The sequence below is a fragment of the Elephantulus edwardii genome, unplaced genomic scaffold (genome assembly GCF_000299155.1).
Source record: "Elephantulus edwardii isolate Elephantulus edwardi_28Jun2011 unplaced genomic scaffold, EleEdw1.0 scaffold00084, whole genome shotgun sequence".
Taxonomy (NCBI): domain Eukaryota; kingdom Metazoa; phylum Chordata; class Mammalia; order Macroscelidea; family Macroscelididae; genus Elephantulus; species Elephantulus edwardii.
The window spans coordinates 10338464-10356485 of NW_006399834.1; the positions used below are offsets into that span (position 1 = coordinate 10338464).

Here is an 18022-nt window from a genome sequence, read left to right on the forward strand (position 1 = left end):
CCAATATGTTTTTCCCAATAAAAAAAAATATTTAAAAAAAAAGGGGGGTAACTTTGTATACTTTTTGAGATTTGATTAAAATTTTTAAATGATTGCTTTTTCATTCATTCACAAAATTTTGTTTTATAATGCTAATAACAAGTAATACTTATTCATTTTTACCCCCTCTCCTTCCCATCTCTAAAAATGATACAAGCATGATTCTGTTTATAAACTTTCCTGTAGCTTTTTGTAATAATGGTCTTATATATTACATTTATCCTTTTGTAACTAATATGTCACACAGTATAACTTCCAAAAGATTCTTCCACATTATGTAGTTATTCTTACATTCTTTATTATTCTTCAAAAGTCCATAAAATGTCAACGTATGACTACATCAATGTTTCTTTAACTATTCTATCAATAAGACTTTTAAGTTGTTTCTATCTCTTTAGTATTTTAAATAATGCTGCAATAGACAAGCGTGTGCATGTATCAGTTCAGGTTGCTACTGTGGGTCATCAGATCAAAACCAACCCACAGCTGACACTCTAATGGGTTTTTAGAGGTAGTTTAATCACACGGTAAGAGACTGCCCATCCTTCTCCCTAAGAGCAACTGACAACAGATTCAAACTTTGTGCTTCTGGAACTGCAGTACAGCTTCTTACCACTAGGCCATGTTGCTGTTATGTGTCGCCTGCGACTCATAGCAACTAGGCCATAGCAGCTCTTATTTTAAGGATATTCTTTAACTAACTCAATGTTTTGAAAGTATTCAAATAACCAAAACCTAAAGAAGAGGTAACACATTATCAACATTCTGAAATACTTTTCTCCCTTCTGAAGTCAAAAGCAACTTCTAAAAATGTATCAACATTACCTTGATTTCTAAAATCTAGTATTAAAATTTATTATAGATGGGTATATTTACACCAACTTTCAATGTAATAAGATCCACTCATGTCGCTTGGCTTACTTTTGGTTTGCTCACCTTTGTTGCTAAACAGCACTGTTATGTATGAATTATATTTTACTTAATGTTTCTCTTATTTTACAGTTCTATATTTGGATACAAACAATTTTGCTCCATTTTATTTGCATGATGTTTTTGTACCACCTTTTGAATCCCTATATAGGTTTTTCTACATTAAAATGCACAACCAACTTTGTTACTTTTGGGTGTACTTATATAAAATACTTAATTATTAATTACAGGAAATTTCAATATTCATTCTTGTTTTTCTAAGCAAGAGATCATGACATTCCCTAGCATCAGAGCAAATCTACATAACTGACAAAAAAGTCAAACCAAAGATAAGCCATCCTACTCCCATTTTAACCTGATGATTCTGCACCTGATGGCAAGCTAAAGGGTTAAAACTTCTATAACTTGTATATGTATTGCATGTTTCTTTCAAGTTCTAACCATTTATATTGAACTAAGAGCTAACATTTAAAAAATTTTACTTTGAACTTATAACTTTAAAAAAGTCTCAAAACAATGTATTGCCATCAATGCTTTTGAATTTTGTGTGGAAACAGCTACAGAAGGAGAAAAAAAATTTACTTCTCTACTTTAAGAAATATCAATGAATGATTTGAGGAGTAATGATGTCAATTTGAGGACTACGGTGTGTCTCATTCAGGCCACAGTCTTTCTGAACACTTGCTATCCATCTGAGAGCTGGACAATGAATAAGGATGACAGAACAAGAAATGAAGCCCTTGAGCTGTGGTGTCGGAGAAAAGTACTGAACATCCTATGGACTGCACAAAGAATAAACAAGTATGTCTTGGAAAAAATGCAGCCAGATTGCTCTTCAGAGGCAAAGATGATAGAGCTTCGCCTCATATACTTTGGGCATGCTGCTAGGAAGGGCTATTCTTGGAGGGACACAATGCTTGGAAAAGTGGACAGTGAAAGAGAAGAAGATTCTCAACAGTCAGACTGACACAATGACTGCCACAATGGGCTCTAATGTGTCAAGAAGTGTGTGAATGGAACAGGATAGGACAGAGTTGAGATGTGCTGTTCATAGGGTCACCATGGATCATACTCGAGTCACTGGCTTCTAACAACAACTACTACTTAAAAAAAGAACATATTTTCCTGCTTTAGTTACCAGTTCCCAACAGCAAAAGCTTAAGTTTGACTGCACTACGGCAAACACAGATAATTCCGGTGACTTAGTGGGTAGGAGTTGCACTGCCAACTCCAAGGCACGCAGCTCAAATCTACCAAATGCTCTAAAAGAGAAGGATGGGCAACTTCTGTTCATGCAATTTACTGCTTCTGAAAACTTGCTGGAGGGGCCACTATGAGTCAGTTCTGACTTGACGGTACACAACAACAACACTGCAAATACTCCTGAGAAAGAAAAGATACTGCACTGGTGTCTAAATCTGTAGGGACGTGAACTTCTGAGAAGTGGCCTGTTTGAATCTACCAGCAGCTCTCAGGGAGAAAAGCTGTCAATCTCCTCACAATGAGTTACAGCCTCCAAAATATTCTGCTGATGGGCCAGCTATGAGTTGGCTCCACTACACAGCAATACTACCAAATTCTACACTGTGCATGCAAATCATAATATTCTTTATTTTCTATTCCCTGCCCCTGCCAAGTTTTATGTCTATATTTAACACACTAACAGGCAGCCATCTCTTCCTAGCAAAATTTTTCAGAAATCACATTATCTGCGTATATAACAGAGTAAGGTCAAATGTAGATTTAATTTTTGTCTGTCTCTTTTCAACTTACTTTGCTGCCTGTATAGTTTCTAAATACATTTATAGTTATTTTAGAACTAAAATGAACAGATCAGAGTTTTTCTGGATAAAAAGGACTTATTAAAAAATAAAACCAAACATGTTAAAAAGAGAGAGTACAATAATTGTCTTCAAGTATAAAAAGAATTCTTTTCAGTTCAAATTAGTATAAAAACATCTTACTAGGTAGAATAAGTAATGTCAAATGTGAGATACAGCTCAAATTTCCTTATTTTCATTCATTTAATACTTTTTCTAAAATTCCAGGCAGTATTAGGATAGTCCTATTTCCTGACAAAATTCTAGACAGTAGAGCAGTAAGTCATACTCCTAACAAACACTAATAAAGCAAAACAGAGATAAAGAATACATGTTTGCTACAGGGGAAAAAAAACCCCAAAACAAGGCATGTAAGTTATTTTCCTGTGAATTAAAAAAAAAAAAAAAAAAAAAGAGAAGGACTGCATTTACCTGATTCAAAGGTTGGCATTTTCAAATCTCCTTGGTTCAATTCTGTGCCATATTTTAATTTGTGGTATTTTGCCCTGAAAATTTAATAATAAATCATTAAAAGAACTCTTCTGTTTTGTTTTCCTACAGTAGAATGCCTGTTATACTTTAGTTAAGCAGAAGCATAATTTCAATATTTATTTTTATAAAAACTTTTTTAAAAAAACGTTTATCGTAAGAGTACAGGATGAAGGTTGCAAAGTGGATTATATTTGGGGTTGGGGGTGTGGTTGGGGGATGTCCGGGGGGGACTATGTACCAATGAGGGAGTTTTGCTTTTCAAGGTGAGGAGCAAACGGAGCGGGGGCAGTGGGGGGGAGAAGAGTGCAACAATGAATGAATGGAATTCCAAAATCTTTGTAGATGTTCACTGAAATGGAAAAATAATTAATTTTTTTTAAAAAAGGGGAAAAAAAGATACAGTTCTTCTTGGGGCGGTGGGAGTGTTGTGGGGGGATTGTATACCAAAGAAAGAATTTTTCTTTTACTTTTCAAAGAGGAGCGAACCGGGAGCGGGAGTGGGGGGAGGGCTGGGCAGGGAGAAAAGTGCAACAATGAATGGAAATCCAAAATCTCTGTAAATGTTCATCAAAATTATTAAAACAAAATAAAACAAAAAAAATGCTGTTAATTAAACATTTGTCTATATTGCAATCTATGTAAAGATATGAAGATAGGACAAATATGCTATTGTTTTATTGCTGTGAGTTTAATAAAAACTGTAAATAATTAAAAAAAAAACAAACCCAAACAGTTAGATGGAGACAAAAATGCACAACTGTAAAAGAAAGCAAAAAGGTACACTGCCCAGTAACAAATACATCCCAAATGACAAAAAAAGATAAATTTAGTCCTTTTTATATCCTAAAAGTATTAATCTATGTATTTTCACTCTAGAATAAAATCAAAGTATCATTATGTATGTCAGTCAGTAGACCTTTATATTTTTCAAATTCATTGTACAATGGAAAATAATGGTCTGATTTATGTAAGAAAATGAAGCACACATACCTTTCTTGTTTTAATGCATATTCTAACATTTTTATTCTTCTTACTAAATCCTTCTTCAAGTTTTCTTGACCTTTTCTTTCTCCTTGCAAGAATGCTATCCGGGCCTAAGAATATAAAAGGTGCATTTCTTTTAATTTTCCTGTAACTGTATAAAGGAAGTGACAGAATAAGAATTCACTCCTCTGAGATGTGTTGTAGCAGAGTATTGACTATCCTATGAATTGCCAAAAGAACAAATAGTAAGTCTTGGAGAAAGTACTGCCAGAGTGCTCCTTAGAGGCAAGATGACAAAGCTTCACCTCACATACTTCGGTCATGTTGCCAACAGAGGTTATTCCTTGGAGAAGGATATCATGCATGGAAAGGTGGAAAGTCAGCTAAAGTGAGGAAGACACTCAATCAGATGGATTGACAATATGACTACTGCAAGGGGATCAAGTATGTCAGAAATGATGAGGATGGCACAGGATAGGACAGTGTTCATATCTGTTGTTCATAGGCTCGACAGCATCTAAAAACACCATACAAAGCATGGAGATGGGAAAAAAAAGAGGTGGACAAAGTATATCTAATCCATTTTCAAGACTGAAAATCCACATTGTTGTTGCTGTGTGCCGTTGAGTCGCCTGCGACTCATAGCGACCTATGTACAACAGCCCGAAACTGCTCTATCCCTTGCCCATCTTACTGTCTCCGACACACCTATCCCCATTACCAGCGACTGAATCAATTCATCTCATCGTGGGTGCACATACTTGTCTAATTAAACTTCGTTAGATAGACAAGCTTTAAAGATTTAATGACTACAGCTGTACTATGTAACAATTCTAATCAATGTCACTGAATTACTGTTGTTGTTACCATTAACACGTTGCCGCAAATGAAGATAATACATCGACAAAAAAAAAAAAAACAACACCCAAAAACAAAAACCCTTTCTAAGCATGGTCGTCAATTAAAAGTGTGTGGCAATGTGTTATGGAACTTCGAGTAAAAGCCAACTCACAACCAACCCTCTAGCAGCTTTTCAGAGACAGTAAATTGGTCATCTTTCTACTGTTGAACAGCTGCTAATTTCAAACCTCATGCCTTTGGGCTGGCAGCACAGCTTCTCACCATTAGTTCAAAAGAGCTTTCTACTGAATCATGTGTAAAAGAAGAAATAAATCTATAATCTCACACACTGCTGATACTCTTTCAAGATCAAATAAAAGTGAAAGGTGGTTTCTTAAAAATGAAACCTGCACCTATTTCTCAACACACATTCAAAAGGAACTGAAAAGTTAAAAGTCACAAGAAGACATTTATTTTGCAAAATAAATGGTGGTACTATGTGTCACTGAGTTGGAATCAATTGACCCTCCAGTAGGTTTTCAGAGGATGTTAATTCTCATGAGGAGACTTCTCTGGTGTAGCAGCTGGTGGATTTTAACTGCTTGTCTTTGGGTTAGCAGCACAACTCTCCACTAGGTCATTAAAGCACCCTAAAATGAGATTACTAGTCTCAAAACCCAGTAATACAATAATAAAAAAAATTCTTACTTGAAATACTTAAAGATTTTTTTCTTTCTTTCAAATTGCCTATTTCACTTTTTTCTTTTTTTTTTTAATCACTATCTTTTTGAGTAAGGCAATTCTATCATTTTCTGGTCTTTGCCAGCAGACTGTCAAAAGTGAAAGGCAGTGCCATCAAATTGGAACCAATTCACAGCTGACTCAATGGCAGTAAGTAGTTCCTTTAAAAAAAAATCACACACACAAAAAAAATCACATTAACATTACATGCAACCCTATGCACGTGAGAAATTAACACACTGCCACAAATGATGGTAAATGTGTTTCTAAGTAGGGTCGTCAACTTAAAAAGTGTGCGGCAATGTGTTAAAAAAGGATATAAATCACTGCCACTTGTAGAACAAGATTGACATCAGGGTTGTGGTGAGACTGAAAAAAAAAAAAAAGAATAAATCATGTATACTGCATTGAAACAGATGAGGGACAGAACAGCTTAAAGGCAATGTATGATTGGATATTATGGTTAAGACAGGAGTCCAGAATGAAAGTTGCACAGTGGAGTGTATTGGGGGGGGGGGGGAATTATATACCAATGAAGTAATTTTTCCTTTACTTTTCAGAGAGAGGAGCAAACTGGGGGTGAGCAGGGAGAAAAATGCAACAATGAATGAATGGAAATCCAAAATTCTTGTAAATGTTCATTAAAATTAATTTAAAAAAGGGGGAGGAAGATATAAATCACATGGAGTATCAAAGAACAAACAAATCAGTCTTGAAGAAGTGCAATCAGGGTGCTCCATATAGTAAGAATGGTGAAACTTCATCTCTTATACATTGGGCTTGTTGTTAAGAGGGGCCAATATTGACAAAATCATCATACTGGGAAAGGTGGAACAAAATGGACAGTGACTTTAACAACGGACTTGAGCAAGGCAGAGATCGTGAAGATGGTGGATAGGGCAAAGGTTACCTCTGTCCTTCACAGCACACGATAATACAAAGTGTGAAAACACAAGTGTGAAAATAAGAGAAATGGTACAGATTCAGAACCTAATTGTTGAACATTCTCTAGAAAGCAAGAGTATTCACTCTCAGTAAAAGTAAGTAAATTTCATCTTATATTTTTTAAAAGAAAGGTTTTGTTCCCTGTCAATACAACACTGTCTTCCCACAAAAAGCTAAGTGCAGAAATCCCACAAAACACAGTTATTGCATTGCTAGGAATATACCCAAAGAAAATAAAATTAAGACACATACACAAACCAAGATTTGTACACTTAGGTTCATAGAAATGTTATTCACAATAGCAAGAATATGGAAACAGACCAAATGTCCAATAACAAACAAATGAATGGAGAAATAATGGTATATTCACACAACTGAATACTCTTCAGTACTAAGGTGCAATGCTTTTGTCAAATACTATGTCAAATACTGTCATATTTATGCTGAATGAGCTAACTCAGTCTCCTAAGAACAAGTATTGCGTAAGACCATTACTATGAAAATAAAATAACTAATAAGATGTGGATAAATGTCCAAAAGGGGAAGGGGGGGCAGGAGGGCAGAGGATAGGAAAAGGAGGAAAATTAATAGGATAACAGAGTTGGGGAGAGGAGGGTGAGGGTGAGAATGAATAATCTAATACGGATGTGAAAAGATGGGGCAACAGTAGACATAGACCAGTGGTGATTAATTTAAAAAAAAAAACCACAAAGTACTTGAGTGAGCATTTGAAACACAGTGAGAATGTAGAAATATATGAAATGCAATGTACAAGATTATAAACAATAGACATAAATTCTGTATGCAGACTACTATAGAGTTTGGGTAGGAAGCTCAAACAGAAAACATGAACTATTTATGTTTCATAAATACTAATAAAAATTACAGAGCTATTTATGTGATTTTAAACCATTAAGAAATATATCAGATGTGAATCTGATATATTGTTTGAGGTTAAACAGTATAATGTCCAAGTCTCGCCTGCTTAGGAAATGAAAACTAAATTGACCGTCAAATAATCTCTATATGTTGTTATTAGGTGCCTTTCGAGCAGAATATAACTCATAAAGGCCCTATGAACAAACAAGTAATCTGATACCTGTCTTATCCTATGCCATCTTCACAATCTGACACATGTGAGCCCACTGCCGCAGTCACTTTGTCAATCCACTTAGTTGAGGGTCTTCCTCTCTTTTGCTGTCCCTCAACATTCCCAAGCATGATGTCCCTCTCCAATGAACAGCGTCTCCTAGCAACATGTCCAATGTGAGGCCAACTTTAATCATCTTTGTATCCAAGGAGCACTCTGCCTGCACCTTCTCCAAGACATATCTGTTTGTTCTTTGGGCAGTCCATGGAATATGCCATGTGGTATGTTGGACTTCTCCAATACCACAGTTCAAAGGCATCAATTCTTGTGTCATTCAGTGTCCAACTCTCAGATGCATAAAAACCATGGCCTGAGTCAGGAGCACCTTAGTCGTCAAACTAACATTACTGTGGTGTTAGCCTAAAAAAGCCTAAATGTTGGCTTTTTAAGACATTACAGCTAGCCCACTCTGGTCTCCATGTACCTTAACTATAGACACATGTTCCTGCAAATCAGCAAAGTCTTGCATCATCTACAGCTGTGGGACTAGGACAAGAAAAAAGTTCTTCCCACAATGTGTAGCAAGACTCAAGGCAAGCAAGATTTGAGGGAGACTAGAGAGCAAGACCCTAGTGGTGGAGAGAATGCAGCACTGTTGTGGAAAAACTAGCAAGGTGTAAGCAGAGGAACCATGAGATTAAAGCCATACATAGTTAGATGTTTTTGCTGTTCTTGCTGGATTGCTTTAAGGAGAAGCTAACTTCTCTGAGGCAAATCTTGATAGATGATTTGTATTTGACTGCTGAACTGGAACTAGATTCTGGACTATTTGAGGAATGGTGCCTTGCGACTACTTAGATAAAACTTGGATTTGCATTAGGTGATATTCTTTGCCTCCCCCACTTTCCAACTTAAACTTCCCTGATAAACCCCATTCTCAGTACTGTAACTGTTGAGTCTGTGGGTCAAATAAACAAACCTCTTGCTGTTGATGTGGCTCTTCAGGCACCATGGGGCTGGGCCACAGTATCTTTATCTGCTTTCTGTGCTGGGGCAGCAAGGAGCTCTATTATTCTCACTCCCTCTGGCCCTTGACCCAGAAAGATATTCATGGTCTTGTGTCTCCATGTTTGGTTTTCTCCTACTTAATCACTGTTTCGCAAACATTTGGAGAGATCACTGACTGAACACTTTCCCTCTCTAATACATGTCCTGATCTCCTGAATATTAGTACCAAGTGGATTGTGGATACAAGTAAGATTAATTTGTTGACAGTTTCAATCAATTAACATGTTTCATGATAGATACAGTCCTGGACGTGCTCATCAGTTTATGCCAGGAAATTTGGAGGACAAGCTATCTGGCTGACTGACTAGAAAAGATCCATATTCGTTTCCATTCCCATAAAATATCACTTACATCACATGCAAGCAAAATACCAGAGAGATCATTTAAAAACGTCTGAACAGTAAGACTAGACAGAGAACTTCCAGAAGTTCAAGCAGGATTTGTAAGAAGCCATGTACCAGGGATATTATCACTGCTGATGTCGGATGGATCCTGGCTGAAAGCAAAGAATACCAGAAGAATGTCTATTTGTACTTAATTGAGTAGGCAAGGGCATTTTGTTGTATAGATAAAATTATGGCTAAAATTGAAAAGACTTGGACTCTCAGAGCACTTAACTGGGCTCACATGAAACCTATACTTAGACCAGAGTAAGGGGACACTGCATGGTTTAAAATAAAGGAGTGAGGCAGGGTTGTATCCTTTCTCCAGACCAATCTGTATGCTGAGCAAATTATTCAAGAAGCTGGACTCAAGAACAATGTGGCAGCAGGATTGGAGGAAGATGCCTCAGTAACTTTCATTAACAGATGACACAATTTTGCTTGGTGAGAGTGAAGAAGACTTGAAACCCTAGCTGCTGAAGATCAACATCTATAAACTTCAATACAAATTACATCTCAATGTCAGGAAAACAAAAATTCTCACCACTAGGTCATCATGATAGATGGAGAAGAGAATGAAAAATGTCAATGACTTCATCTTACATTCTCCTTGTGTAAAGTAAATTACTATTATCTCATTACTGGACCCATAGCTGATCTTCTGATGGGTTTTCAGAGGCAGTTACTCTAAAGGGAGGAGACTGCTTATCTTTCTCCAGAAAGCAGCTGGTCGATCTGAATCATGTGCCTTTGGGATTGTAGCACAACTCCTTATCAGCAGGCCACCACACAGGCAGGGAAAAAAACCCTCAACCTACAAAATGTAGTTATGTGCCACTGAGTCAGTCATCTGCAACTCATAGTGACCCTAAACCCTGATCTATCCTGTTCGAATCTTGGTGTCTCTGATACATCTACCCTCATTACCCCAGTAACTGAATCAATCCATCTCACTGAGAGTCTTCCTCTCCTGCATTGTCCCTCCACCCTCCAAAGCATGACGCCCCTCTCCAAGGACTGATCCTGCCTTGCAACATGTCCAAAGTATGTCAGACAAGGCTTCAGAATCCTTGCCTCCAAGGAGCAGCCTGGCTTCACCCTCTCAGGATAAACCTGTTTTTTCTCCTAGCCGTCTATGGTGTATATTCAATACTGTTGTCCAGCGCCAATTCTCCTTCTATGATCCCTAGTCACTGTCCAGCTTTCCGATGCAAAGCAAGTAACTGCAAAGACCATGGCCTGTATCAGGCACACTTTAGTCTCCAGTCTGACATCGCTGTTCTTCAGTTACTTTGGAGAGGCCTCTTGACAGTAGACTTTCCCAATGCAAACTGTCTTTTCACTGCTTGGCTGATGGTAACAAGAGTGTTGATTGTAGAGTCAAGCAAACTGAAGCTGTTCACAATCTCAATCTTTTCACCATCTATCACGATGCTGCCAAGTGTCCCAGTGCTGAGAATCTTTGTTTTCTTGATGCTAAGCCTGAATCCACATTTGAAGACTGCAATCCTTGACCTTCTGCAGCAAGCAGTTTCAGCAAGCAAGGTTGTGTCATCTGCATAATGGAGATTGTTGATAAGCCTACCTCTAATCTTGATGTCACATTCCTCCTCACAGAGCTCAGCCTCCCGGATAATCTGTTCTGCATGTAGACTGAAAAGATTCAGAGATAGGACACATCTTTGGTACACTCTTCCCAGTTTTGAACAATGCAGTGTTTCCTTGCTCTGTTCTGGCGACTGCCTCCTGGTCCAAGTATAGATTTCATGTAAGTACAATCAAGTGTTCTAGGATTCCCATTCTTCTCAGTCAGTCACAGTTTGTTGTGATCTACAAAGTCAAATGTCTTTGCATAGTCAATTAAACACACAGTATTATTAGAATCATATTCTTTTGCAGAATTAGTTAATTCTTCTGCACATTTATATAACAAACCATAACTACAGAATGTAGTAAATTAGAAGAGCAGCCCAAAACACACAAAAAAAATCTCAAGGTAGCCTCTGAAATCAGAAACTGAAGCCAAGCAAGTGAAAACTAATTAACAGCACTTACTTTGGAAAACAAATGGTCAAAAACACCAAATCCATAGCCATAAAGCTGACCGCAATCCATGGTGACCCTACATCACAGAGTAGACTTGCCTCATAGGGTTTTGTTGCTATAAATATTTACAGAAGCATACTGCCACCTCTTTCTCAACTAAACTGGCTTGTTACGTACACTGACCTTTTAGTTAGCAGCTAACACTTAACTACTGTGCCACCAGAACTCCTTAAAAACAAAAACTAGAGGTGTGAGAGGAAGATGATAGAAAAAACACGAGGACTAGAAACAAATTTGTAAGCTTATACTGAGCATACCTTGACTAAAAAGATAAAAGTTATCGGTGTAAAAAAAAAAAAAATCTTCTGCGTCAATGGAGCGCTCCAAAATGCAGCCTTGTTAACCTTCATAATCGTGTGGACCCATCGCCTTACAGTTTATAAATTTATATTGGATGCTGCAGCAAATTATGAAACCCAAAAACATATACAACATAAAGCAGAAGCTGAGGGAAGGAGGAATAGTTTATGTTGAGAAGATGGAGACATACATCAATTTAAAAACAAGAGACATTTGAGTCATTTTTAATCTATCTCTGCCTCAAAGAAACCAGTGTGGTACTAATCACTCTAAAAAGAATTATTCTTGCAGCTAGATAATGAATAAACAAGAAATAACACCTTTGAATTACAGTGCTTTGGAAAATACTCAGCTACACTTTGAACTGCCAAAAGAATAAACAATCTGTCTTGGAAGAAATACAGTCCGAATGCTCCTTAGAAACAAGGATGGCAAGATTTTACCTCACATAATTTGAGAATGTTATCAGAAGCAGTTAAGTCCTAAAGAAGGGCAATATGTCTGGTAACAAAGAAAGTAAGGAAAAAAAGGGGAAGCAATGATGTGAAGTGAAATGGAATGGCACAGTAGCTACAATAATTGATTCAAGGAAAACAACCATTGGGAGGATTGTGTAATATCATAATCAAGCAGGGTTTCGTTACATTGCACATAGAATTGTTAATTATCAGAATCAAATAGCACCAAACAACAATAAACAAAAACTGTCAGGCTGTAAAGGAGATATAATTAATGATATACAAATCCAAGCACATGGCACTTTGAAAAAAGGCAAATGGATAAGGATAACAGATAAGGACTGGAAGCCTTTGAATTGTAGTGTTAAAGAAGAGTACTGAATATCCCAAGGATTGCCAAAAGAACAATAATATTGTTTTGGAGGAAGTGTAACCAGGGTGCCTCTTAAGAAGAAAGAATGGTAAAATTTTTATCTGACATATTTTGAGCATGTTGTTCAGAGAGGTCAATCATTGGCGGGGAGAAATCATGCTGGATGTGTTGTCAGTAAATCACCTTAAAAACTGGCTTTCTAGCCACTGTTTTAGTCCCCACCAGGTACATGATCTTACAAATCATCAACAACTGTTGGACCAATATAATAGAGTGCTTTCCATACTGTGAAAAACACTGGTGGAGAATGATTGTGGCATTGCTGTCAAGAGACTGTGTGACAAGGTGTAACCAGAGGAATCCCAGAGACGGAAAAATTTTGCTTGCAGCATAAAAAGCTGACTTGTAACTGCTCTAAAAGCTGCTGGATGATTAAGAACATCAGAGGTGCGTTTTTGCTGCAAAACTGACCCTGGACTTTCACTGAGGAATTTCACTGGGGAACTGTGTCTTGCTGTTAATCTAGCTTGGGAATGCTAAACTAAATTAGGACTTGCATTGTGTGATATTCTTTGCCTCCCCCCACTCTCCAACCTATTTTCCTAATAAACCCCAAAACTGTGTGAAAAAAGTCTGAGTCAATTTGCAACAAACACTGGACACAATGATTGGTAGAAATAGATTCAAGACCAAGGAGGGTTGCACAGGTGACCATGTAGCTATTTGTCTGGTACTATGGATGTTACTGATGGGGACAGCTCCCCTCTATGAAGTAAGAAGTCAGACTTGGCCATCCCTATATTGTGTCTGTTCCTTAAACACTGAGAAAGGTAATCAGTCAAAGAAAAGAGAGGAAGACCTTCAACAAGATAAACGGATTCAACGACTGTAACAGTGGGCTCCAGCATGTTGGAGATCATAAGACTGTGGCAGAATAGGATAAGATTCAGATCTGTTATTCACAAGATTGTTATGAGTAGTTGTTGACTTAGTACCTAACAACAATAACATACAGTGATTGAAAAGATCAGGGGTTGCCAGAAATCCAGGGATTCAAAGAAGTATAAAGTGATGAAGAACAGAAAATTTAGAGACAAGAAAACCATTCTATTCTAAGAAGCCCTGGTGATACAGTAGATTAAATGCTGGCTGCTATCCGAAATGGCACTTTGAGTCTACCAGCTACTCCAAGTGGTAAGTAGTTTCTTCTTGTTAATCTCGTTAAGATTTACAACCTCAGAAATCAGATGGTGGTCAACTGTTGAGTGAGAATCAATACAGTTGGTTGTCGGAAGCAGATAATTTTTACATGATTGCTCATCAAAAGTTTAACAGTTTTAACCCATGAGTGAAACAATAGAAGCAAAGCCTGGATCTACTCAAAAGAAAACATCACAGAGTTCAGTTCTACTCTGTAACACATGGAGATTGACCTAAGTCTGAAATGACTCAATAACAATGGGTTTGATTATTTAGTATTAAAGTACTGTAACACTGGACACTTTACATTATGCATTTATCAAAACAAAGGAGCCTTCATAAGAGAATGACCTTTAACATAAACAATAAACTTTAGCTATTATTTATTCTGCTTCACTAATGACAACATATGTACCACACTAAAGCAAAATGTTAGTAAAACAAAGTTTCAGAACAGAGACGGTTCAATTGATTGACTGATTGATTGATAGATATGCATTTAGTACTACTGGTGCTATTTTTATGCAAATATTAAACTTTGGTTTCAAAGCCTATTATTTTTAGTACTAGTATTTTTTAAAGGGCAATCTCTGGTGCATAGATCATAGCAAGTTACACTGCAAAATGGAAGTTATCTCCAAACCATAGTAAAAAAGGATTCATTATTTAAAACATCTAACTATTGCTCCTTATCTCCTCAAGAGATCCTACTTTTAAAAAGTCACTAGAAAGCCAACTGGAAAATCAAGATACTAAAAGAGTTTCAAATTTATTCATTATGAAAGAAATGTGAAATAAAAGTATAAAAATGAACACTGCAATATTCAAAATAAAAAGTTCACTGCCCTAGAGTTGAAAACAATTCACAGCTGAGCAACCTGCTGGCTTCTGATTAGCAGTGCAATTCCCTAAAGACAATGCTACCAAGTAGCCCTAACTTGGCAGTGGGCAAATATTTTAAAATCTGATAATACTTGTTGACTATACCAACCTGCTAATTGAAAAGTCATCAGTTCAAATCCACCAGCTACTTCTTGAGAGAATGATGTGCCGTTCCACTCAAAAGGATTTACTGCCTTGGAAATCTGAAGAAGAGTTGCTATGAAACAGAACAGACTTGATGGCAGTGGAATTTGATTGGCTGGGGTTAATTTTGTTTGGGGTTTTTTGGGAGGGTTCCCCTCGTTTTTTTTACCCATTACTGAGAAGTCTCAAAAACTACTAATGGAATCATAAACTGATAATACAACTTAAAGAGAGGCTGGCATTAAATTCATCCAGTTGACTATGTATGTCTCATAGAACCCAATGAACAATAGTGAAATCTTGTCCCATCCTGTGCCAGCTTAACAATTTCTATTATGTCAAGCCCATTGTTGCAGTCATTGTATCAATCTATTTTCTTGAGGGTTTTCCTCTCTTCCACTAACCCACTGCCATTCCCAGCATGATGTCTTTTTTCTAGTCCTTTAGGGTATTCATTATTCTTCTTCAACATCACAATTCAAAGGCCTGATCTGTTTTCCTTATTCACTTTTAACTATCAGATACATGCAAAGCAATAGAAAACCATGGTGGGGCTCAGGCAAGCCTCAACTCTTTAAACTGACATTACTGCTCTTCTAGCACTTTAAAAAGGTCACTGACGGGTTCTGCAGCAATCAGTTTCTGGCCCTCTGGCCTTCCAGTCTCTGGCAATATGAGAGAAAGGGCGGGAGATCTGAAAGCAGGAAACCCATGGGAGACCTGAAAGCAGGGCCTTTTTTGCAGATTCCATATTCTAATTCCAGCAGGAAGAACTTTTTCCCTAACGCAGTGGCTGGGTGAAGTGTCATGTAGCCATAGAGTCCCAGATTTGGAAAAAGCTTCAGCCTTTTACAAGAATGTTTTGGGGGCTCAAGTAAGCCACACCATCCCTCTTCCTGAACATGGAGTATCTGTTGTTTTTGTCAACCTGGGAAACACCAACTGATTCATCCTTTGGGGAGTAATAGTCCAATCGCAGGTTTTCTGCAGAAAAACAAGGCTGGAGGAATGCATCACATCTGCATTGAGGTGGATAACATAAATGGAGCTGTGATGGATTTGAAAAAAAAAAGATTCGAAGTCTAACTGAAGAGGCCACAAAAGGAGCACATGGAAAAACAGTGATTTTTCTGCATCCCAAAGACTGTGGTGGAGTCCTTGTAGAACTAGAACAAGCTTAATTGTGAAACTGTATCAATTGATCTAAAAAAAAAATATTTGTACAAAAATCTAGCAAAATTCAAATAGCAGAAAAATGAATTAGTAAATTTTTGGTGGCAGTGGCAATGAATTTAAATTAATGTGATAGGAACACTACAAGAAAAGAAGATGAGAATGTAAAACTTGAAGAATGTTATGAATGTCACTGAATCATTATGTATAAACAGTTGAATTGGTGCTATTTTGCTGTATATATTCTCAATAACAACAAAATAAAACTGAATAAATGTATGCTATGGTACCCTCGATTCCATTATAAAAGTTCAGAGTTCACAATTAAATGCAAGGAAAAGGTTAAAAAAAATTTAAAAAGATCACCGACAGCAAAACCGTATTAATGACAGTTAAGGATAAATTGCTATTACTTGTTAGATGATTTTGAGTTGATCACAACTCACAACAACCCTATCAACAAGAGATCTAAGCTTTGCCCTTTCCAGCACTCATCCTCATGAGCTTTGTCATAAGCACTGAAGATATTCATGCCCTTATATCAAAAATCCCTATATATCCAACAGAAAACTATGTAGATATATGTGTACTAAGAGATATACAAAAGAATAATTCCAGGGTCATTACAACAATCTTTAAAATAGCTAGACAACAAATAATGTAAACATTAATCAATTGTGAACCAGCTAAATTGCATTCTATTTATACAGCAAAGGAAATATAGTTCTACATGACACAGATAAAACCAAACTGATTTTGAACATTTCTTCATATGTTTGTTCGCCATCTGAATGTCTTCTTTGGTGAAGTGTCTGTTCATAAACCCTGAGCCCATTTTGCAACTGGTTTGTTTACCTTTCTCTTATTGTGGTGCTCAAGTATTCTATAAATTCCAGATATAGTCCCTTATCAGACATGTCATTACCAAATATTTTCTCCATTCTGTGGCTTCCTTTTTTACCCTGTTGCAGAAGTTTTTGGATGTGCATAGGGATTTTTTTCTTAGAAGGTCCCATTCATCTATTTTATCCTCTCCTGATTGTAGGTGGGAAAGTTTTTAAGAAGATGACAAAGACTTCATTTCTTGAACTCTTAGAGACAGCATCACTGTTGTTAATATTAAATATTTAAACTGTGGGATTACATTTCTGTGCAGTTCTCTAAAAATACAGTATTTCACAACAATGAAGTTTAAAATCTTAATCTCATTATTAAGGATTTGATGTAAGGAGGTTATATACTCTTATTGTGACGGTAAGAAGAAAGATCTAAGTCCTCAGGTAAGGCAAAAGTATTCTACAATAAAATGCATAGTTTTTTTTAAGAAAATGTACTGATATTTTAATGATCAAAGGAACTTTAAGAGTATTATTAAAATTTCGCTTTTTATTTCCTTAAATTATTTTTTAAATGTTTTTAAATAAAGTAATCAACTTTATTACCACATTTTAGAAAAACAGAAACTTTATTACTACATTTAGAAAGGCAGAAACTTTATTATTACATTTTAGAAAGGCAGAAACTTTTATAAACACATTTTCATATACAGTTGCAGTTGATGATGCAAGATAAAGATATCTTACTGCCAATTTTCAACATACTTTTTCTTCAGTTAAGGCAAAGGTGTTTAGTTAGGACTATTACTTTATATACCATATCTGATAACACCAGTACATAATTATCACAAAAGAGTCTATGCAAGCTGATTTTTAGCAGCAGTTAAACTTTTTAAATGCAATACCACTAGAGGTCATCAGTGAGAAACTTTCAATGTTGTTATCAGCATAATTGGTCCTTTAACAATTAACAATCATTTCCAATGTTTCTAAACATGATGTTGTTGTTGTTGTTATGTGCCGTCGAGTCGTTTGCGACTCATAGCGACCCCATGCACAACAGCCCTAAACCCTGCTCTATCCTGCACCAACCGCACACTGCCTCTGACACACCCATCCCAATCACCCCAGTCATCGAATCAATCCATCTCATAGAGGGTCTTCCCCTCCTGCGCTGTCCCTCCACCCTCCCAAGCATGATGTCCCTCTCCAAGGACC

The 18022-nt window shown here is 36.8% G+C and overlaps 1 protein-coding gene and 1 pseudogene across 1 annotated transcript in view; one reads left to right on the plus strand and one right to left on the minus strand.

Annotated features, from left to right (window-relative positions):
* The window catches only part of STRN3 (striatin, calmodulin binding protein 3), a 121785-nt gene that overhangs the window by 70978 nt on the left and 32785 nt on the right, over positions 1–18022 (minus strand). The window contains exons 2-3 of the mRNA XM_006889972.1: positions 4272–4375; positions 3222–3295 (exon numbers count right to left, since the gene is read on the minus strand). Of these exons, the coding sequence (XP_006890034.1) occupies positions 3222–3295; positions 4272–4375 (178 nt within the window). The remainder of the gene's footprint in view (positions 1–3221; positions 3296–4271; positions 4376–18022) is intronic.
* Positions 13712–15976, plus strand: LOC102855781 (annotated as a pseudogene).